Source organism: Dromiciops gliroides, chromosome 1 (assembly GCF_019393635.1).
Source record: "Dromiciops gliroides isolate mDroGli1 chromosome 1, mDroGli1.pri, whole genome shotgun sequence".
In the NCBI taxonomy this organism is placed as follows: domain Eukaryota; kingdom Metazoa; phylum Chordata; class Mammalia; order Microbiotheria; family Microbiotheriidae; genus Dromiciops; species Dromiciops gliroides.
In genome coordinates, this window is record NC_057861.1 from 672620290 (window position 1) to 672641364 (window position 21075).

General features: G+C 51.4%; 1 protein-coding gene across 1 annotated transcript in view; it reads right to left on the minus strand.

Annotated features, from left to right (window-relative positions):
* Positions 1 to 21075, minus strand: part of COL7A1 (collagen type VII alpha 1 chain) — a 57952-nt gene that overhangs the window by 25468 nt on the left and 11409 nt on the right. The window contains exons 19-62 of the mRNA XM_043977187.1: positions 20732 to 20857; positions 20219 to 20365; positions 19977 to 20099; positions 18862 to 19014; positions 18223 to 18357; positions 17679 to 17825; positions 17328 to 17464; positions 15423 to 15549; positions 15039 to 15185; positions 14722 to 14894; positions 14562 to 14597; positions 14417 to 14443; positions 14170 to 14205; positions 13985 to 14044; positions 10619 to 10681; positions 10214 to 10249; positions 9879 to 9914; positions 9710 to 9778; positions 9492 to 9560; positions 9210 to 9236; positions 9050 to 9103; positions 8813 to 8875; positions 7759 to 7818; positions 7473 to 7508; positions 7182 to 7226; positions 6804 to 6839; positions 5263 to 5307; positions 5091 to 5126; positions 4826 to 4864; positions 4602 to 4634; positions 4242 to 4295; positions 4093 to 4152; positions 3951 to 3986; positions 3719 to 3799; positions 3481 to 3516; positions 3019 to 3063; positions 2684 to 2755; positions 2521 to 2565; positions 2258 to 2284; positions 1772 to 1819; positions 1479 to 1559; positions 636 to 671; positions 508 to 543; positions 227 to 307 (exon numbers count right to left, since the gene is read on the minus strand). Of these exons, the coding sequence (XP_043833122.1) occupies positions 227 to 307; positions 508 to 543; positions 636 to 671; positions 1479 to 1559; positions 1772 to 1819; positions 2258 to 2284; positions 2521 to 2565; positions 2684 to 2755; positions 3019 to 3063; positions 3481 to 3516; positions 3719 to 3799; positions 3951 to 3986; positions 4093 to 4152; positions 4242 to 4295; positions 4602 to 4634; positions 4826 to 4864; positions 5091 to 5126; positions 5263 to 5307; positions 6804 to 6839; positions 7182 to 7226; positions 7473 to 7508; positions 7759 to 7818; positions 8813 to 8875; positions 9050 to 9103; positions 9210 to 9236; positions 9492 to 9560; positions 9710 to 9778; positions 9879 to 9914; positions 10214 to 10249; positions 10619 to 10681; positions 13985 to 14044; positions 14170 to 14205; positions 14417 to 14443; positions 14562 to 14597; positions 14722 to 14894; positions 15039 to 15185; positions 15423 to 15549; positions 17328 to 17464; positions 17679 to 17825; positions 18223 to 18357; positions 18862 to 19014; positions 19977 to 20099; positions 20219 to 20365; positions 20732 to 20857 (3059 nt within the window). The remainder of the gene's footprint in view (positions 1 to 226; positions 308 to 507; positions 544 to 635; positions 672 to 1478; positions 1560 to 1771; positions 1820 to 2257; positions 2285 to 2520; positions 2566 to 2683; positions 2756 to 3018; positions 3064 to 3480; positions 3517 to 3718; positions 3800 to 3950; positions 3987 to 4092; positions 4153 to 4241; positions 4296 to 4601; positions 4635 to 4825; positions 4865 to 5090; positions 5127 to 5262; positions 5308 to 6803; positions 6840 to 7181; positions 7227 to 7472; positions 7509 to 7758; positions 7819 to 8812; positions 8876 to 9049; positions 9104 to 9209; positions 9237 to 9491; positions 9561 to 9709; positions 9779 to 9878; positions 9915 to 10213; positions 10250 to 10618; positions 10682 to 13984; positions 14045 to 14169; positions 14206 to 14416; positions 14444 to 14561; positions 14598 to 14721; positions 14895 to 15038; positions 15186 to 15422; positions 15550 to 17327; positions 17465 to 17678; positions 17826 to 18222; positions 18358 to 18861; positions 19015 to 19976; positions 20100 to 20218; positions 20366 to 20731; positions 20858 to 21075) is intronic.

A 21075-nucleotide genomic window follows, 5' to 3' on the forward strand; every position in this document is an offset into this window, starting at 1 on the left:
AAACTGACTTGGGGCCTCTGGGTCTTCTTAGACTCCTCCCTCTATTTCCTCCATATGCTATGGGGAGAGGTAGGATGGAACTTCTTTACTGAAGCGGGGTGGGCCCTGAAGTCCAGCCTCGGGATGCCCAGTAGAACAGGGCCGGAAGGCCAAGTGCCCTTGGAAGGATGGGACCAAGTCAGACGGGGATGCCCAAGCCCACGTCCCCCATGACTCTCAGACTCACCCTCAGTCCAGGGGCTCCTACTGCTCCTGGTTTCCCATCCAGTCCATTCCGACCATCCAACCCAGGGGTTCCCCGCTCACCCTGGGGAGGGAAAAGAGCAGTGTGTGACAACCCGCCCCAACAGTCGTCCCCGACCTGCCTCTCAGAAGTAGGCAGATGAGAAGGAGTGAGGCGCCTCTCCCGCCACCACACCCCCCACCAGCCCTGGGGGAGAGGAGGCCCCAAGAGGCCATCTTCACCATCCCCTTGCACCCAGACGGGGGTGGGGCACGGCTCCTCACCTTCTCCCCAGCAGGGCCCCGGTCACCTGCATCTCCCTGAAAAAAACAAGCATAAGGTACTAGTCAGAAGACAGGAAAGTTGAGGAAGTAGGGAAAGAAAATGATGAGGATGAGGAGGATGCACTCACCCGGGATCCAGGGGGACCTCGCAAGCCTTCAGCCCCCTGTGAGGAAGAAGGGCAGAGGCGGATTCAAGAGGAAGCCATGAGCCTCTTGGCCAGCTCCCCAAGCCTCACTTCTTCTAGGATCCCTGATCACCTCCTCTCAGCCCTCCTTATTTCCTATAGCTCGCACTGTTCTCTATCCTCACTTCCAATTCCTGGCTTTTTCGGCTTCCTTCAAGTCCGTTCCCCCATGGCTCACACCTCCCCTCCGAGACCGCCTCCTGTTTACACTGAATCTATCTTCTCTGTACAGAGGCATTTACATTTTGCCTCCTCCATTAGAGTTTAAGTCCCTTGAAGGCAGCAACCATGTTTTTGCCTGTCTTTGGATTCCCAGCATTTATACAGTAATCGCTTAATAAATGTCTATTGATCTGAAGGACTTATGAAAAATGCAATCCAACTCCAGAGAAAGAATTGATGGTGTCTAAATACAGATTGAAGCGTAATTTTTTTAGTTCCTTTTTTCTAAAGTTTTTTTTTGTCTGTTTTCTTTCACAATCTGACTTATGTGGATATGTTTTGCCTGACTACACATGTATAACTTATATTGAATTGCTTGATTTCTTAAGGGGAGGGGAGGGAGGAAGGGAGGAAGATAATTTGGAACACAAAGTTTTTAAAATGGACATTAAAATTGCTTTTACATGTAATTGGGGGAAAAATAAAATTCTAAATAGAAATAAAATAAAATAAATGCCCATTGACTGACTAACCCCTCTATGAGATAAGGAGATAGTACAGGGATCTTTCCAAGAGCCCCAGTACCCACTCTCCCCACTCCCCAGAGATCCTCCTGATACAGACCCTCTCCCCAGGAGCTCCTGGGGGTCCAGCATCACCCTTGGGGCCCCGAGGCCCATCCTCTCCAGGGTCACCAGGATCCCCCTGGAACAAGAGAAGCATTGGTGTGAGGGTGGTCCACTGAGGCCCCATAATCAGTCAGGGAGCAGCAAATGCTGTAGGAAGAGGGAAACCCCTCCTTGGTGTCCATGGGCAAAGCCCCCCAGAGTCCTCCTGGGCCCTCCCCCATCACCACACACACACACACACACACACACACACACACACACACACACACACACACCAGGGACTGGTACCTTCAATCCTTTCTCTCCAACCCCTGGAATTCCAGTCTCTGGACCCACCTATAGGCAAGGGGGCAATGGAACAGAGGGTGAGAAAGGCATGGGAGGGACACAGGATACAGGAGCGTGAGGGAACATGGGAGGGGAAACAAGAAGTGTCATTGATAAGGAAGGGATCTTGGGGGAATACAGGGAGATATGGGGACATGCAGCGGATGCCTAGGGGAAACCAAGGGAGGTATTGATGGGTCAAAGGTCATGCAGTTTATTCACTTTGGGGGGATAGTTGCAAATTGCTTTCCAGAAGAGCTAGACTAATTTACAGATCCACTAACAGATGGAAGGGAGAGAAAATAAATGTTTGCTCACTGAAATTAACATTTTTGCTCATTTTAATTTGAAATGACAATTTTGCTAATTAAAATTTGTTCATTTTAATTAAAAAAGATACCATAGGATAAAGCAGGGCTCTGGAGGAAGTACAAACTCCCAACTTACCGATCTCCCAGGGGGTCCTGGCGGGCCCTATGGAAGCAATCAGTTGGGATCAGACAGGTCAGGGAGAGGGACTACTTGGGGGTGCTGCCTGGATTCCTTTACCTCAGCCCCTAGATGTGGCCCCAACTCTCTCCTCAGCTTCCTTCTGGACATTCCTCATCCCCCTTTATATACTCAGGGGATGAGAGCTCACCCCTGATAAGAGACCCCACTCCCTACCCCAATCCCCAGCACTCCACATACCCCAGGGGAGGATCACTCACCGGTTCTCCACGTTCACCTTTGAAACCCATTGGTCCTGGACTGCCCTGGTTGTGAAAAGAGGAGTGGGGAGGGGTCATGCAGGAGCAAAGGGAGGAATTTTAGAAGGTGGGGAACATGATGTAACGGAAAAAGAGATGACAAAGGCTGTGGTGGAAGACTTACATTTCGTCCATCCTCTCCAGGATCACCTTGGTCTCCCTTCTCACCTGGTGTGCCCCGAATGCCTGGGGGCCCCTGGATAGATATGAAAAAATAGGGTTCAGAGACCGCCCCCAAGACCCAAGGCACACCGCAAGAATGAAGCTCCCTCTCCCATCCTTAGCCTTCATGAGAATCTTGCCCTCCTTTCTAAGATCTCAAATTCTTGGAGAGACTCTGATCTCTCCCATCACACACACACACACACACACACACACACACACACACACACACACACTCACACTCCTCGGCCTGACATACTGGGGGAAACATCAAGGCTGGGAGAAAGCCCTACTTACCCGAAGACCCCGGTCTCCAGGCTTTCCAGGCAGACCTGTCTCACCCTGGAAACAAAAACACAGAATTACAGGAATAGAGACAGATAGAAACAAATGTAGAAAAGGGCTTTCCCCAGCTAGAGAGACACAGATAGACAGAGACAAACATAAAAATTAACAGAAAGTCACAGAGATCTAGAGAAACAGAGACCCAGGAGACAACAGAGTTTGAGGCCTGTGCTTCTGTCTTTGAGAAGAGGTCTCAGACTTTGCAGGGATGAGACAGGGAGCCCCACTCCGACCCTGAACTTGCTTGGCTAGAGGAAGGGAAAAAGGACAAAGTGACCTTGGGAGGGTTTTCCCCAGTCAAAGACTGGCCTATTTTGTAGCTTTAGCTGTAGTTGAGAGGTCAAAGATCAGTGCTGAGTGAAGAGCCCTATGGCTGGGCAGGAGTGAGAGTTGGGTGGGTGGGGAACATCTTACCACAGGGCCCTCATCCCCCTTCTCTCCAGGTTCACCCTGTGGGAGAAGACAGCAAATTCTTCCTTGGTCATGCTCCCCTTTCCCTCACCCTCATTGCTGACCCCATGGCTATATATACTTTTCCCACCAGCCCCCTCCAACCCCCCAACATTACCATCCTTCCAATTCCCAGTCATCTCCCAAGCTCCCCTCAGCCCACACAACCATGACCTCACTCCTGGAATTCCCTCCATCTTACATCTCTCCCTCGAGGGCCAATGGGTCCTGGGGGCCCTGCTCGTCCGGACTCCCCTTTCTCTCCTGAAGCCCCAGCATCGCCCTGCGGACAAGGCCAGAGTTAGGAGTCTCAGGCTTGAGAATCTCAGACACATAGACACATACAGACAAACACATGATGCTTTGCATTTAGTAGGTACTTAATAAATGTCTTTTGAACAGCCACAGTCACAGACATAGGCATGTACACTCACCTTGGGCCCAGCTCTGCCTGTGAGGCCAATGGCACCCTGTGAGGGTGGAGAGAGACAAAGTTGGAATGTGAGCATTGGAGTCTCCTTGGGAATCCTCTTTCTCCCCTTCTGCCCACAGCTCCTCATCCTCCCAGTCACTTACTCGCTCTCCAGGCTCCCCTTTGGGGCCAGGATCCCCAGGAATACCAACTCCAGGTAGACCCTAAAGGAAAAGAGATGAAGGCAAGAGGTGGGTTAGAGAAATCCAAGTGACCACATCTTCCAAATCCCTTCTCCCTTCCACCTACTCACCCGATCCCCTTTGGGTCCTGGGATTCCCCTGGGTCCCTCTGGTCCCAGATTTCCCTGCGGATGATAGAGATGTTAGACCAACTTCTACCCTCCGAGCTGTCTCAGTGCTATAAGCACCCCCAGCCCTGAAATTCCCTCATGGTCTTTAGATACCCCACAAGCCCCCGACATACCTCCCTGTAGCCTCGAACCCCACCCTTGGGCTCCCTTTATTCTCATTATTCCAAACATCCTCTCTTCGTTCTGCAGCCCTCTCCCAAGACAACCAACCCTCCTGACCCAGGGCCCTCTGACACCCCCTCCAGGATGTCAAGGAGTCAGACCCTCCAAAGCTCCCAATGACCCCAGGCCTTCCCCCACCTTCTCTCCTTTTACTCCAGTACCATCGAATCCCTGAAACCAAACAGAAATAAGGATGTTGGGACCCTTCAGGACACACTGATTAACAAGGAATGTTGGATTTCGGGGGTGGGGGTGGGGACGGCACATTCTGCTCTTTAAGGGGTAGCTGGGTGTGCCAGAAGAAGGGCCCTGGGTCATTACCTTACCCTCAGAGGTCCCCGCCCCCCAGCACCCTTACTCACCAAGATCTGCCCAGGTTTTCCAGGCTCCCCAGGTTCTCCCTAAAATGGGGGGAGGGATAGGATGAAGATGGGATTCCACTGGGACACGGTCCCTTCCCATATACATACAGGGAAACTGAGGCATGGGTAAGGAAGGAGCTCAGGCCTCCAAATGGGACATATTCCCCAACAGTCTAAAGATTTGGGGTACAGGATCAGTGTCTAAAGGGGCATGGGGGTCAGGGCCAGCCTTGTGGGACTTAGCCTGACTTGAACTCTGAGCTACCTTCTCTCCTCTTCGACCAGCTGGTCCTGGGGGTCCCTGTGAAAGCACAGAGCAGATCTTTTCAGGGAGAGGATGGGGAAAGGGGGATACAGCACCTATCTCCCATCTTCCTCTTCCCCCACCTCAACCACCCCTCTTTCCCCATCCCTTCTCACTCATTCCCCACACTCACCTCTTGGCCCTCAGCCCCAGGTCTCCCTGACAAGCCGGGCTCCCCCTGTTGAGAGACACAGACCCTAAGGAGGGGTGACTTCTTCCTAGGACACCCACTTTCCCCCTAGGGCAAGAGTCAATGAAGGGCAGGGCAGGAAAACCTCCTGTTCACAAGCTGCTCCCTTGAGTACACTCTGCACTCTGCACCTTCTCAAGTGTTCCAGGCACACTGTACCTCCCATAAGCCCCCTGCTCTTCAGTTCCAGCTTCTAGGGTCTGTCTGCCTATCTAGGTGCTCTGCTCAGTGTTCCTCCCAACACGTTCTAGCCTACATGGCCTACCATCATGCATGGCCTCCTCTTTAGAGCCTGCTCAGTGTGCTGTGTGCTATGGGCACATTCCAGATGGGCCGGATCTCCTCTGGTGTGCTCAGAAGGGGAATGCCCCCCCAAAAAAAGGATACACTTGGAGGAAGAAGGGGGCCTAGGAAGCAGCCCTCTCTGGGACCAGCCTAGTCATGAGGGCAGGACTGCAAGACATGGTGGGCACGGGGAGGGTGGGGTGGCAAATATCCTCAAAGACAGGATACTGCAATAATGGGGGTAATCCAAGGAACTTGGGGTGGGGTTCAGGGCAACAGGAAAGTGTTTGGGGGAACAAGGAGACCGTGAGGGGATTAGGAAAGGGGGCTTGGAAGAACTGAGAGAATTCTGGAGGTACAAGTTGGCTCTAACAGCGCCATTGTCTGCCGGGGAATCTGGGACCAGAGGACCCAAGGGGATTGGGAAAGGAGAAGGGAGGAGGGATTTGGAAGGGGAGACTGACTGGCAGATACCCTGCCCCCAACACAGAGGCTACCTTATCCGACCAATCTGAGAACCCCAACGTGCCTGAGTTAGAGGGATCTGAGAACTCCCCATCAACTCTCTCATTTGTGCCAGGAAAGAAATACAGACCAGGAAAGAGGAAGGGGCTTGGGAATTATAGGACTTGGCACCAGAAGAGACATTGGAGGTCTAAGTTCAACTCTCCCCTTTAGGAGGGAAGGGAAGTGACTTACCCAAGATGCCTTAGGGCCCGATTGCCACCCCTCTTCCATTCCCCCCACACTCAGATCTTTGGATCCAAACCCTGGGCTCCTTCCATGACATCACACTGCCTCTCCAACTCACACAGTGAGTCAAGGACTGAGCTGGGATCTGAACCCGGGCCAGAAGATTCCCCATTCAGGAACCTTCCCATCGTACCACCCTGGGACCTCCTGGGTCAAGAGATATTCCTTCAGGGGCAGCTTAGTAGTGCAGTGAATAAAGCACCAGCCCTGGATTCAGGAAGACCTGAGTTCAAATCCCGTCTCAGACAACTGACACTTACTAGCTGTGTGACCCTGGGTAAGTCACTTAACCCCCATTGCTTCACAAAGAAATAAAATAAAAAGAGATATTCCTTCAGCAGTTCCTGAAGCCCACCAGTAGGCAAGATGCCTGGGAAATGGTTCCCAAGCTCCCGGAGTGGGTGGGGAGTGAGAAAGGGGACCGGAGCAGCACAGAAGGGACCTACCTGCAGCCCTGGTGGACCCGGGGGGCCTCGATCACCCTGATGGCAGAGAAAAGATAGTCCACTTAGCTCTCAGGTTTATGGTGCTTTCCATGAGATAGCCCAGTGAGGTAGGAGGGTTAGAATTGAGTCCCCCAATTTAGAAGGGAGGTAACTCAGGCTCAAAGGAGTGAGAGTGACTTGCCCAAGCCCACACAGCCAGTAAAGGGGAAGGGAGAGGTGCAGACTTCCCCAAGCTGTTTCCTGGCTGGATCATGGGGACCACATATCCAGGGAAGCTCCAGCCTCACCACCCACGGGCTCTCTTCACGGATGCCCCTCACCACCATGTCCATCCCCAGTCTCCCAGAACCATTCCCCCAACCCAGCATATGGACTCACCTTCTCTCCAACCTCCCCAGAAAACCCTGGTAGGCCCGGGTCTCCCTGAAAGAGAGAATGGCTAAGGTCACGGGTGAACAGGTAGGGAAGCGCCAGCCCTTCGACTCAGCCTCAGATCCTTGGCCCAGCCCTCCTCCTGGACCACTTTTCACCCATCCCCTCTCATCCCACCCTCCCCCTCACACCATCCATGACTGGGCTCCCCACAGGGGTACTGACAGATGAAATAAATCCCAGTGTTTTGCCCCACCCCCACCACAGTTGCTTTCCCTACCCTCCCCCAACACTCACTTTGCTTCCAGGTTCTCCTGGTGGTCCTCGAGGACCCTAGAATGAGGGAGGGATCATGGGTTACTCAGACAGGGAGGAGGATACTGCAATAATGGGGGTAATCCAAGGAACTTGCATCCTTGCATGTCCCTCCCCAACACTCCGTGTCCCTGCACTGCTAAGATGCCAACCAAGGGAGCACCATCTCCACCCCCTCCTCCTCTCTCCAAGCCCTGACCAGGCACCACACCCCCAAATTTGGGGTCTGCCTTCCCCTCCCCACCCTTCTGCTCAGGGCCCCACTCACTCTGTCTCCTGGGTTCCCTTGTCGACCTGGGAGCCCCGGAAGTCCAGTTTCGCCTTCACCCTGAGGACCGGGAGTGTTGGGGTATGTCAGGGTGGGTATGAGAGACTCCCAGGAGGACACACGGAAGGGTGGGAAGAGCCCTTATTTCAGTTTTAGCCAATGGATACACAGGCCCAAGGGTCAGTGAAAAGGTCAGAGGGGAAAGTAAGAGAAGGTCAGTCCCACCTTCCCTCCCATTAGACTGTGAGTTCCAGAAGGGCAGGGGTCTTATCACAGCATCACAGATTTTCCAGTCCCCTCCCTTTGTCAGAGGAAAGTTGAGATCCAGAGGTGGAAATAAGTTAGCAGAATCAGGATTTGAACCCAGGTCCTATTGCCCCAAATCATGTGTTTTTTTCACTCTCTCAACCTGCCTCTCACACCACCTTGTATCTTCCCCAAGCCTTGAGGATAGTGCTTTGTATCCATTAGGTGTTTAATAAATGTTTCTTGACTTGAGCTGTGATGGTACCTACCAGGTAAAGTTTTAACTTCTCTATTTGGCATTCAAGACCCTATTATTTGGTGCTACCTCCTTTTCCAGCCTTGCCCCTCCAGTCTGTGCCAACAAGGTCCCCCACCCCATGATGAATCCCTGTCCATCATTTAAAGCCCAATTCAAACGCCATCTCCTCCAGGAAGCCTGCCCTGACGCAGCCCTGTCCATGACGGCCCGGGACCTCTACCTCCCCCAGCACTGTCCCTATCCAGTGAAATCTGCCATGTTCTAGGGCACTAGAATGATCTGTGTTTGTGTCTTATCCACCTATTAGACTGAGCTCCTGGTGGCTCCCTACCTTGTCCCTACATTATTTATCTCCCCTACTACCTAGCACAAGGACCTTTAGACAGTAAATACTTAAAAAATGATGGCTGAATTTTGATTTGAGGGTGGGAGAGGGGATCAGTGAGGGAAGTCACAGGGGGCAAAGTAGAGAAGGGTTGGGGATCACCGAGGAGCTTGTGTGCAGAATTATCCCGAGGGACATTTACCCAACTCCTTCCCCATTCTTACCTTGTCTCCTTTCTCCCCAGGGAGGCCAGGGGGGCCCATAGGACCTGGATTTCCTGGGAGGCCCTGAAAGGAGAAGGGTTATAACACAGGTATCACAGGGGGGAAAGTGGGTCAGACCCAGAACAACCCAAACCTACGAGGAAACAGCCCCCTGATAACTCGCCTCAGGAAATATGTCCCTTAACCCTTTCCCCCAGGAAAAGTCTATACAACTCCTTTCCATAGCCCCCCACTCACCGGCAGCCCTGGATCACCCCCTCCAACTCCTCCACCGCTTACTCCAGGAAGGCCCTGGGAAGAGAGAACGTTGTTAGGGTAAAGCGAAGGTGGAGCCCCCCCAGTTCTCATTCCCTCCTCCCAATGCCCTTTCATGCACCCCCTGCCCCCATTTACTCACCGGCTCTCCTCTATCACCCTTGTCACCCTGCAAAGCATATCATAAGTGACCATCTGGAACCCCAGCCCCTGGCCCTGAGATCCCTCTCTCTCCCCCACCCCTCAAGCCTCCCATTTCCCTCCTCACAAGTTTCAGGACCGCCTGTCCTCCACCCCATCCCCACCCCCGAGACCACTAGGGACTGTGGGGAGGGGGGAGGAGGGGACATGGGGGCAGGGAGGCAGCTGGAGAGAACTCGCTGGCAGGAAGGAGCTAGGAAAGGGGAATGTTCAGAGATGACACCTTTATCGATGTTCCTCGGGGTCCTGGCAAGCCTGGGTTCCCATCTGAGCCACGGGGGCCTGGAGGTCCCTATGGGTGAGACGGGATGGGGGGAGGAGAAGAGGAACAGGGCTATCAGGAGGCAAGCCCAGAGAATCTCCCCCTTCTGCCCCTCCCCACCCCCAGTCTGCTCTTCCGCCCTCCCTCACTGCGGCTGTCCCAGAGCCCCAACCTCCTACCTGGACACCTGGCTCCCCTTTCTTGCCCGGCTGTCCTGCTCCTCCTCCGATAACAGACCCAGGCTTCCCCTAGAGGAGCGAGCAGTGAGGAGAGATCATGGGTAGTGTTCACTACTCCCCGCAGCCCCCAGTAATGGCACTGCCCTCCATCCTTCCCAGAAATACCTACCGGTTCCCCCTTCTGCCCCGGCAGGCCTGGTTCCCCCTGAAGAGCAAAAGGAAACAGAGGAAGGGTCATGGGAAGTAGCCAGCTCCCCCCACAAATCAAAGTAAAACTCCTCTTTCATGAAGGTTTCCCAAATTGACAATGACTAGGAGTCATCTGACCAACCTGAGGTCACTAGCATCCCTTGTGTCCATCATCGGACATCAAATCCCTGGTCCCATTTAAAGGTGGGATATGGGTTTGGGGGGAGTAAATAAGGGATCAGACAAAGCTGAGGAGGGGCACAGGACGTCAAGGGGTCGAGGGAGTTCATGGTGGGGGGGAGCCATGCTCCTTACCGCTTCCCCTCGAGGGCCAGGTCGGCCAGGAGAGCCCTGTGAACAGAGACCAGAGATCAGTCTGTAAGCCAGGGGTATGAGCATGGGGAAGGGAACAAGCAGAACCATAACAAGGGTGGGCAAGCCAGCATTTTCTAGGGGACTCATCTCAAGGGCACTGAATGCAATTCCTCTCCACCGTCATCCCAGAGCTTTCTGGCCCATTGTGGGCCCTACACAGAAGGGCTCCCCCTCCCCCGGCCATCACCCTTCCCTACACAGTGTGGGCTACTCTACCCAACGGGACCAAGGAACTGTCCTTGAACCTGCAACCACCACCATCCCTCGGCATTTGCCCCAGGAACCAGAATTTCTAGTTAGGACACCGTGGAAGAAGTAACTGTGATGGGCACAAGCTTTACTCACTGTCAGACCAGGACTTCCAGGGTTACCAGGGCTGCCTGGTCGCCCATCCACTCCAGGGAACCCCTTTAGGGAACAAAAAGGTCAGGGTTCAGGGTGCAAGGAAATGGTCCAGAACTAAGGCTAGATAGAACATAGAGCAGTAAAGACAGGGCTGGAGATTGACTACTCCCTCCCTCCTGAGGACCTAGGAATGTGTTCCCCCTTGACATATCACAACTCATCAGCTCTCTGATACATTCATAATTCACATTCTACTCTCTAATAAAAACAATAATAACAACAGCTAACATTTATATAGTACCTGCTGGGCATTGCTAAGCACCTTCCAAATATCTCATTTGAGCCTCACAACCAGCCTGGGAGATGGGTGCTATTATTATCCCCATTTTACAAATAAGGAAACTGAGGCAAACAAAGGTTAAGTGATTTGTCAGGGGAAGTATCTGAGGCCAAATTTCAACTCAGGTCTTCCGGACTCCAGGCCCAGTGCTCTATCCATTGCACTACCTTGTAACTTGGACATTCATTTTCTGAAATCTCTCTCTCTCTCTCTCTCTCTCTCTCTCTCTCTCTCTCTCTCTCTCTCTCTCTCTCTCTCTCCCCTCTCTCCCTTCCTTACTTTTCTCCTACCCCCCATATGTGCTATCTCCCCTATTAGAATGTGAGCCCCTTCTCATTTCTCAAATATATAGGGAACTGAGCCAAATTCATAAAAATAAGAATCATTTCCCAATTGATAAATGGTCAAAGGATATGAACAGGCAATTTTCAGAAGAGGAAATCAAAGCTATCAGTAGTCACATGAAAAAAAATGCTCTAAATAATTATTGATTAGAAAAATGCAAATTAAAATTAAAACAATTCTGAGATACCACTTCACACCTATCAGATTGACTAACATGACAGAAAAAGAAAATGACAAATGCTAAAGAAGATGTGGAAAAATTGGGACACTAATGCACTGTTGATAGAGTTGTGAACTGGTCCAACCAACCTGGAGAACAATTTGGAACTATGCACAAATGCCTATAAAATTGTGCATACCCTTTGACTCAGTACTACCACTCCTAGGTCTGTAACCCAAAGAGATCAAATAAAACGGAAAAGGATCTATTGGTTTTATGTGTGTGTGTGTGTGTATACACACACATATATACATATATATACACATACATATATATAAAGCCAATATATCTATATCTACATCTATATATCAGGTTTTTTTGTGATGATGAAGAATAGGAAATTGAAGGGATGCCCATCAATTGGGGAATGGCTGAACAAGTTGTAGTATATGATTGTGATGGAATGCTATTGTCTTATAAGAAATGTCGGGGGTGGGGGGATAGTTTCAGAAAAACCTACAAAGATTTACATGAACTGATTGAAAGAAAAGTGAGCAGATTCAGAACATTGTACACAGTAACAGCAATATTGTATAATGATCAACTGTGAATGACTTAGCTACTCTGATCAAGACAATGATCTAAGCCTTGGGATGAAAAATTCTATCTGTTTCCAGAAAGACAACTGATGAACTCTGAAGACAGATTGAAACATATTCTTACTTTATTTTTCTGTGTATGTTTGCAATATGGCTAATATGTTTTGCATGACTTCACATGTATAATCAATGTGATATTATTGTTGCCTTCTCAATGGGTAAGGGATGACCAGAAAGGAGGGAGAGAATTTGGAATTCAAAAAAAAAATGTAAATAAATGTTTTTTTTAATTTTAATGCAATTGGGAAATATTTAACAAAATAAATTTTTAAAAATTTTTAAATAAAAAAAAAATGTGAGCCCCTTAAGAATAGGGACTGTCTCCATCTTACTTTTCTATTTGTATCTCCAGGTCTTTGTACATAGTAAGCACTTAATAAAAGCTTTATTCATTCATTCATTCATTTTGTGATCAATGTTTTATGTTTTTATCTATTTAAAAATTCCCTTATATTTACTTCACCCTTTTATTAAATCGTTTCTCAAATATCTGGCTTTTTCCTGTCATGTTTTTAATTTTCTTTTGAAAAATTTTATAGTATTATTTTACATGACCTTTCCATATATATACTTCCCTATTCTGCTACCTAAATAGCCATACCCTATAACAAAGAGAAAGAAAGGAAGGAAGGAAGGAAGGAAGGAAGGAAGGAAGGAAGGAAGGAAGGAAGGAAGGAAGGAAGGAAGGAAGGAAGGAAGGAGAAAGAAAGAAAGAAAGAAAGAAAGAGAGGCAGCTAGGTGGAACAGTGGATAAAGCACTGGCCCTAGATTCAGAAGGACCTGAGTTCAAATCCTGCCTCAGACACTTGATACTTACTAGCTGTGTGACCCTGGGCAAGTTACTTAACCCTCATTGCCCCGCAAAAAGAAGAAGAAGAAGGAAAGAAACAAAGAAAGAAAGAAAGAAAGAAAGAAAGAAAGAAAGAAAGAAAGAAAGAAAGAAAGAGGGAGGGAAGGAAGGAAAAAGAGAAGGAGGAAGAGAGAGAAGAACAGAGGAAAGAGGAGGAAACCAACAAAAGTAACATGTCAACCAAGTCTGACATTACTGCCAAGGTCCGCTCTCAGTAAAGAAGGCATATTTAGATAGTATTCAGTTGGGCTTTGTTTTCATTCTTTCTACAGGATATCCTGGCTGGGTGACCCAGGATAAGTCACCTCTCCTCTCAGGGTTCCAGGCCTCTCTCTGCAGCTATAAGTGCAGACCTACACTGATGGAGCTTACTCATCCACCAGTTTCAGATATGGAGGAACTCCCAGGTGGAGGCTCCATTGCTATTTGCACTGCTGTAGTCATTGTGTACGCTGTTTTGACTTTCTTTCTTAGCTCTGACCCCTCCCCCAGCTCAGGGGCCACCTCCTCCAGGAAGCCTTCCTTGACTTCTCCCAGCTGGAAGTGATCTCTCCCTCCTGAGTTTTCCTAGGGTACTTTCCCTGGGTCTCCTTTGCCTCTACCACCTCCTACCTTGTACAATAGGCTTCCCTGTGTAGCTATCTCATTCCCCACTAGTAAATCAAGAGCTCTTTGGGAGAGAAGCCAGAGGCATTTTTCATCTTCCCACCCTCAGTGCTCTACAGGCAGTAGTCACTGAATAAATGTTGGCGACTTCAAGTGATGTGAGCTTGAGTCCTCTCTGGCACATTCTCATCCAGCCTGGCTAGGCCAGTCCCGAGGTCTTTCCAGGGCATCAGGGGCAGAACACATGAGCCTGCTGAGAGCAGCTAGCAGTGACAGAGAGCTAGAGAATTGGGAGGGTGTCTCATCGGGGGTCCCCACGGTCAGGAGCATGACTCAGGGTCCATAGGACCTGAGCTGGAGCCTACCAGTGCTGGGCAGTCAGTCCTTACACATGCCCTGTACTCACCCTCTCGCCCTTCTCACCACCTCCAGGTAATCCCCGAGCTCCAGGGGGGCCACTACTGCCCTGAGAGAAAGAAGAGTGAGTGAGGGGATGAGGGGGCTAAAGAAGATGGGGTCTGGCAGACAAAGGAAAAGTGTGTAGGGAGGGGAGGAGATACAGGGAAAGGGCGTATAGGAGAGGGCAGTTACCGGCTCTCCAGGGGGGCCAGCTTGTCCTTTCTGGCCCTAAGAGGGTAAAAAGAACAGTAAGATCCAAGCCACTGACCACTCCCTCCCCAAGGCATCCCTCCTGAATCTCACCCACTGACTCCCATCCACAGAATCCCTCAATATCACTCTAATTGCCCCCCCACTGACCCTTCTCACTGATTCCCCCACACACAAACAAACACATTCTATCCCTCCTCCACTCCCCCACCTCCAACTTCCTACTCACAGTCTCTCCAGGTTCCCCTTTCTGGCCCTGAGGACAGACATGGAGGGCAGAGGTAAAGGTGGTCAGATCCAAGTACCATCTTCAAGCTCCCATCCTTTCATTCCCTTCATTCCCACTCCCTGTTCAAGAGCCCCTGGTCACTCACCCTCGGACACTGTGATGGGCAGGGCAGAGGCCTCGGCTGTGGACACAAACAAAGTCTCCTTGAAGTCTAAGCAACCCAAGCCCTCCCCCCAGAGACTCCTTCCAAAACCCATCCTTGGAGTCCTGGGCCCTTTCTGTCTGCCCACCCATGCATCTCTCACCTGGGTGCCAGAGGCTGCCTGGCAAAGAGCAGCGGCTAAGCCACCAACAGCCTGCTCCAGACCACGGGCATTGTCCACAGCAATAAAGACGGGGGCAGGATCCACCCCGGATACCAGACGCCTGAGCTGCTCCTGCTGAGCCCCAGGCAGCCCCAATGCAAGTACAGAGATCCCTGCAGGAGGCACTGCTCAGACTGAGGGGCCCCCAATGGTAGATGCCACCTCTCCCTCAGACTAAGATTTCTCCTAAAATGGGAACTATGTTTCCCCCACCAACACTTAAAGCCATGTGATCCTCACCAACCTAAGCCCCTCACCTGCAGCCTGGATCTCTCGAGCGGGACTGATGACATCGTCCCCAGAAGGACCATCGACCACCAGCACCAGCAAGCCAGGCACATGGGGGCGACGCCCACTGCTGTTGGGGGACAGCAGGTACCTGTATGCCATAGAGATGGCAACACCTATAGGGAAAAAGCACTTTAGGCTGGGGCCCCAAAGAGCCGATTCCTAAGCCCGTTAGCCCCAGGGCCACCCCTTCCTCAGCCATTTAAATCCAGATGCTTAGGGACAAATAGTGAGCCCACAAACCACCCCCTACAGCCAGAGAACCCAGGGAGCCGTGGGCAGAGGCCAAGCAGTGACTTGGTCTGTGTTGTCCCACCCCCGGGGACTGTCTTCCTGCCCTCCTGAACCCTCACCAAGGTTGTTCCCGCTTGGATCTGTGTAGGGAATGCCCTGGATCCGCTGAAGGATGGAGTTTCGATCATAGGAGCCATTCAGGGGGACCAGGGGAGAGGGCCGGTGGCTGTAGGTCATAAGCCCGACCTGTAAGGGAAGAGGTTTGAGATCTGAGGTGTCTGGTCAGGCTGGAGGCCTGGGAACACCTTGTCACTGGGCATGCTCCAATACAACCTTTAAAGCCTAATTTATAAGCCTATCACTTCCAGGAAGCCTTCCCTGATCCCTCTGGTAAGTATGAGCCTCCCCCTACCCTCCAAACCTCACCTAGCACTTCTGTTCACACTCGATGCAGAAAATGCTGTGTACTGGCTATTTGTGCTTGTGTCTTAGCCACCCATTAAACTGAGCTCCAGAGCCCAGCACAGGTGTCCATATACAGCAGGTGATTAATAAATGCTTGTTTAATAAATCTCAGAATGATGATTCTCAGCTAGACCTAGAGGAATGACACTGGCTTGGGATGAGGACTGGAGATAGGTCTGTCTGGTGGAGTAGCTATTGGGGGAGGGGAGGGAGCAGGGGAGGGGAGTTGTGGGGGGAGCTAGAGGGATCCCAGTAGAATGTGTTGACTGAGATGGAAGATAGCACCCCAGAGTTAAGACAGGTCATGTGTGAATAACCCCAGGAGGAATTCTATGCAGGGTGGGGAGAATTATGGGGGATGCTGAGTCAGGGTTCAGGACGCTATAAGAACATAGGATAATAAATTGTTAAAGTTGAGGGGGCAGGTGGGTAGCGCAGTAGACAGAGCACCGACCCTGGATTCAGGAGTGCCTGAGTTCAAGTCTGGCCTCAGACACTTGACACTTACTAGCCGTGTGACCCTGGGCAAGTCACTTAACCTTCATTGTCCCACAAAAAGAAACAAAAAAGAAGTTAATTGAGTGGCCCAAATTCACCCGACTAAGAAGCTCACTTGTACCCTTAAGGTAGTAGAAGTAGATTCTAACAGATGCTACCTGAACGAATGCAAGGAAGGAAATAAGCATTTATTAAGAACCTACTACATTCCAGGCACTGTGCTAAGTACTTTGCAAATATTATCTCCTTTGATAATGAGGCCTTATTTGAAAAGGGGCCCAGTCAGGAAGAAATACCAAGAAGGGGCTGAATACAAGAGTGCGGCCTAGGCCCAAGGGTAGACATAGGGTCAGTGAGCAATAACAGTAAAGTCAGGTAGGCGCGACACTGGGAACTTATGATTAGGAATGGGAACGACAACAGGGAATGCATGGAAGGAACAGTTTGGGGCTTTAAATCTATAACAAATTGTGGAATCAGAGAACCACAGAATCTTAGGACCAGATAGAATTTTAGAGAACATCATTTTACAGATAAAGAGACTGAGATTTAGGAAGGACAGAAATAAGCCAAGATGACTGTAAAACAGCAAGTCTAGGACTAGAACCCGGGTTCTGTGACCTGCAGGCCAGGACTCTCCAGGCCAGTTTTTTAAGTACTGTTGGACCATACTTGGAAATGAACTCCACTGGATGGAGTCTAACCAACAAAGGCATCATGGTGTGATGGGAGATCCAGGATCCCAGCTCTGCCACTCCCTAGCTGTGTGACTCTGGCACGCTCAGAGCCTCAGCTTCTCTATTTGTAACACAAGGAGAACAGACGTGATCCCTAGAAGATCCCTGTTAGACCCGAGATGTTATGTGTTCTGTGACTGTAAGGTTGGGAGTCAAGGACAGGAACAGAAAGAGCTGGCTAGAGGGCGAAAGGGGCAATGACTGAAAAGGGAGAGAAGCCAAAAGAGAGGGCAAGCATCCAGGTGTAGTGCCTCTCTACAGGTGAGACTTCAGCCTTTGGTAGCAGGAGAAAGGAGCCTTTCTCCAGAGAGGAAGAGGAAATACCTGCATAGCATCTGGCCCAAGTGGTCCCAGGGCAGACACTAGGCGGCTGAGGGCAGACTTCACAACACCGGAGTGATGCTCATTGTCCCTCGTGGCATGGATCAGGAACACGACATCTGCCTGGCCATGTGAGCATCCTGCAGGCAGGGGAGGGGAGAAGGTGTCTCCAGGGGTACTATGCTTGCCACGATCGATGGCTCCTCCTGGTGTCAACCACCTCTCACCCTGGCAGACCTGGGACGTCACCCCCTCTTGTGTCTCAGTGGCCACTGATACCCAGCTGCCCCGTCCTCCACCAATCCCCGTTAGCTCCAACACCCACCCCAAATGCTCGCCCTGTGACCTCTTTACCAGGATGCTGAATGAGTGAAGTCTCAGGACCTCGGCTGCTTCCCTGGACAGGGCTTAAGGAAAATGTGTAGGAGACACCAGGTTCCAGCCCTGACACCCTGTGGGAGTTCAAGGAGCCTGGAAGTGTCTGCTGAGCCCCAGTGGCAGCTACCAAGGAGGAAAAGAAAGAAGACACGCAATAAAGATCATCTAAGGATGAGGGACATGCCCCCACCCACATACAATGACCAGCACCGGCAGCTTGCCAAGGCTCCAAGGACTCCCCTGAAGGTCCCCTCCTAAAATCCCAGGTATACACACAGTATTCCAGTTTACAGATGTCCCAGATGGCCTCAGGATCCCCACATTACACAAACAGCCCTGGAGCCTCCCTCCCATATAGGACCCGGAGACTTCTTCCCAACCCTGTGTTGGGAACACTCTACCCAAGTGTGTAATCTCCCAAGAGACCCCACTGTGGGTGGGGCGAGGGGGAGGGGCAAAGTCTCTGCCCCCCTCCCCCACACCAACACTAAAGAGCCCGACCATCACCAGGCACTCTTACTGTGTCCAGAGCCTGGAAGTGGTCTCCAAGACAGAATGTAGCTGGATGTCCCTGGCACCGGGGTCCAGGCCAATGTCACTGAATCCAGTGAGGTCTCCACAATACGAAGGTCAGTGGTAAGGAGGGAGGGAAGCCCTGTGGGCAGGGCCAGGAGTCAGTGTACAGGGTCAGGGGAGGTGAATGGAGTTAGGGACAGTGTCTCTAAAGGGGAGATACAGGCCTTGAGTAGGATTGAGCATAAGGAAGTGTTCTAAGGGAGAGGGTGGGCTTTGAGTTAGGATGGGGGATAGAAGGGGGTGGGAGAGAATGAGGGGTGGGGAATGAATGGGTTGGAGAACTCTCACTAATGTGAGGAGAGGGGAGAGGGGAGAATCAGAGCATTTGGGGTGATCACACCTCCACTGAGGGCCAGAGCCAGGACATGACTTACTTAGGAAGAACTAAGACAAGAACCCAGGATCTCTGACTCCCCATACAGGTATCTTTCTACGACACCAGGTTGCCTGGGCTGGGAGGAGACTGCTCCAGAAGAGAGTGGGGGTGGGTGGGTGGTTCAGGGACAGCGGTGTGTTCTACAGAGAAGGGGGATGGCATAGAGACAAGAGTCCCACAAAGTGATCCCAGGTGTCAGGCTCTTACCAGTTTGGGCAGATAGGGTCACTGGTGGGCTCTCTCCTGATCCAGAAGGACCCAAGGTGCTCAGGGTCACATGGTATCGTGTCCCTGGCTCCAACCCTACCAGGTCATAGTGGCTGACTTCTGGACCCAGGACCCTGGACTGCTCTGGGCCTCCTAGAAGAGAATGGGGAAGAAAGGATGAGAAGTAGGAGATGGGGAGATGGGAGCAGATGGAGAAGATAATAATAATAATAATAACAACAACATTTATATAGCACCTACTGAGCACCAGGCATGATGCTAAGTTACAATTACTGTCTCATTTGATTTCCTCAACAACCCTAATATGTAGGTGGTATTATTATCCTCATTTTACTGAGATAACTGAGGCAAACGTAGGTTAAGTGACTTGCTCAGGGTCACACAGCTGGGAAGCATCTGAGGTCAAATTTGAACTCTGGTCCTCCTGACTCTCTTCACTGAGCCATCTATCTACCTAGAGAAAGTATGGAAATAGAGGACAGAGAGCCTAGGAGATGGGAAGAAGTAAAAGGAAGGAAGGAAGGAAGGAAGGAAGGAAGGAAGGAAGGAAGGAAGGAAGGAAGGAAGGAAGGAAGGAAGGAAGGAAGGAAGGAAGGAAGGAAGGAAGGAAGGAAGGGAGATAAAGGAGGGAGGAAGGAAAGAAGGAACAAAGAAAGGGAAAGGGAAGGAAGGAAGGAGAGAGAGAAGAATAAGAGAAGAAAGAGGTGGAAGATGCGGGAGATGGAAAATGAAAGATGGAGATGATGAGAGATGGGAAATGGAAGGAAGGACACACAGAAACGAGAAAGACAGATGGTGAGAGGACGGGAGAGGAGGAGAAAAGAAGGGAGATCAGGAGATGCCAAGGGAAGGGAGCTGCGGAGAGGGACAGATGGGAGATGGGGGAGATGATGAGAATTGGGAAATAGAACACAAAAATGGAAGATGGGCGATGGAAGGAAAAACTGGAGATGGGCAGAAAGATGGAAGATGATGGGAGATGCCGATGAGAGATGTGGAGGATGGAGATGAAGGAGGCTGGGCAGGGCTGCCGCTCCTAAGCCCTCTCCTTCCAGGGGCTTTTGAGGGGTGGTCCTGCCAGGCACCCCCCTCACCTTCGGGCCGCCAGCGGAGTCGGAAGCCGCCGGCCCCCGGCACAGGGTCCCAAGCCAGGCGGAGCGCCCGCTCCTCACTCTGCAGGAGCCTAAGTGAGCCTGGGGCAACAGGAGCCACGGGTGCTGCAGGGAAAGGGAGAAGGAGGGGGGAAGGTCAGCCAGCCCAGATTCAGGTCCCGCCCCCAGGACCCGCCCCTCTCCAGGAGGACCCGCCCCCTCCAGGGGGCGCTTCCAGGCCATACGTGTGGTCACTGTGAGGCTCACAGGCGCCCCCTCGCGGTTCCCGATCAGCGCAGTCACTCGGACTGTGTAACTGACGCCTCCCTCCAGGCCCCGAATCTCAGCCGAGTCTGTGTCTCCTGGGAGCATCCGGCTACTCTCCGGGCCACCTATGGAGGGGCAACGACAGAGGGGACAAAAATGGGAGGGGGAGAAACAGGGACATGGGGGACAAGGGCATGGGATGGAGCGGTGACGAGACACAAGGGATGGGACACGGATGGCCGAGAACAGGGAATGACAAAAACTGTTAGATACAGTCAGACCCTCCCCACGGCTCATTAAAGGGTGGGAGGGTTTGAGAGATGAGATCCCTTGGGAGGGGGGAGGTTCCAGGGTCAATGAAAGAGATCAGGGGTCAGTGAAACATTGGGTGCTGGAAACATTGGATGAAATAGTGGAGGGGTCGGGAGTTAGCAGAGACACAGGATCTGGGGGCAGGATGAGATGGCTAGCCAGAGGATTTGGGGTCATACCGTCTCTTCTTCCCCACACCAGCCTGTAGGATGTGGCCCCAGGGACTCCCACCCAGGTGACTCGAACAACATCACTGGATGAATCAAGGATCTGTAGCCTGGACACAGCACCTACTGGCTCTGGGGCTGGGGGACAAGGGACCCGAGTCACAGAGGGGACAGAATCACATGTTAGACTGGTGGTGTCAGGAGTAGGATTGGGGGCATGAGGGGACAGTTCAAAGGGGAGGGCTGGGTTGAGTAGAGACTAGGGGGTTTATGGATAATCAGTCCAGAAGCGACCAGTCTGAGCCGAGATATATTCAACCACTGAAAAGAATGTCAGTCAGTTTGGGGAGTGGCTG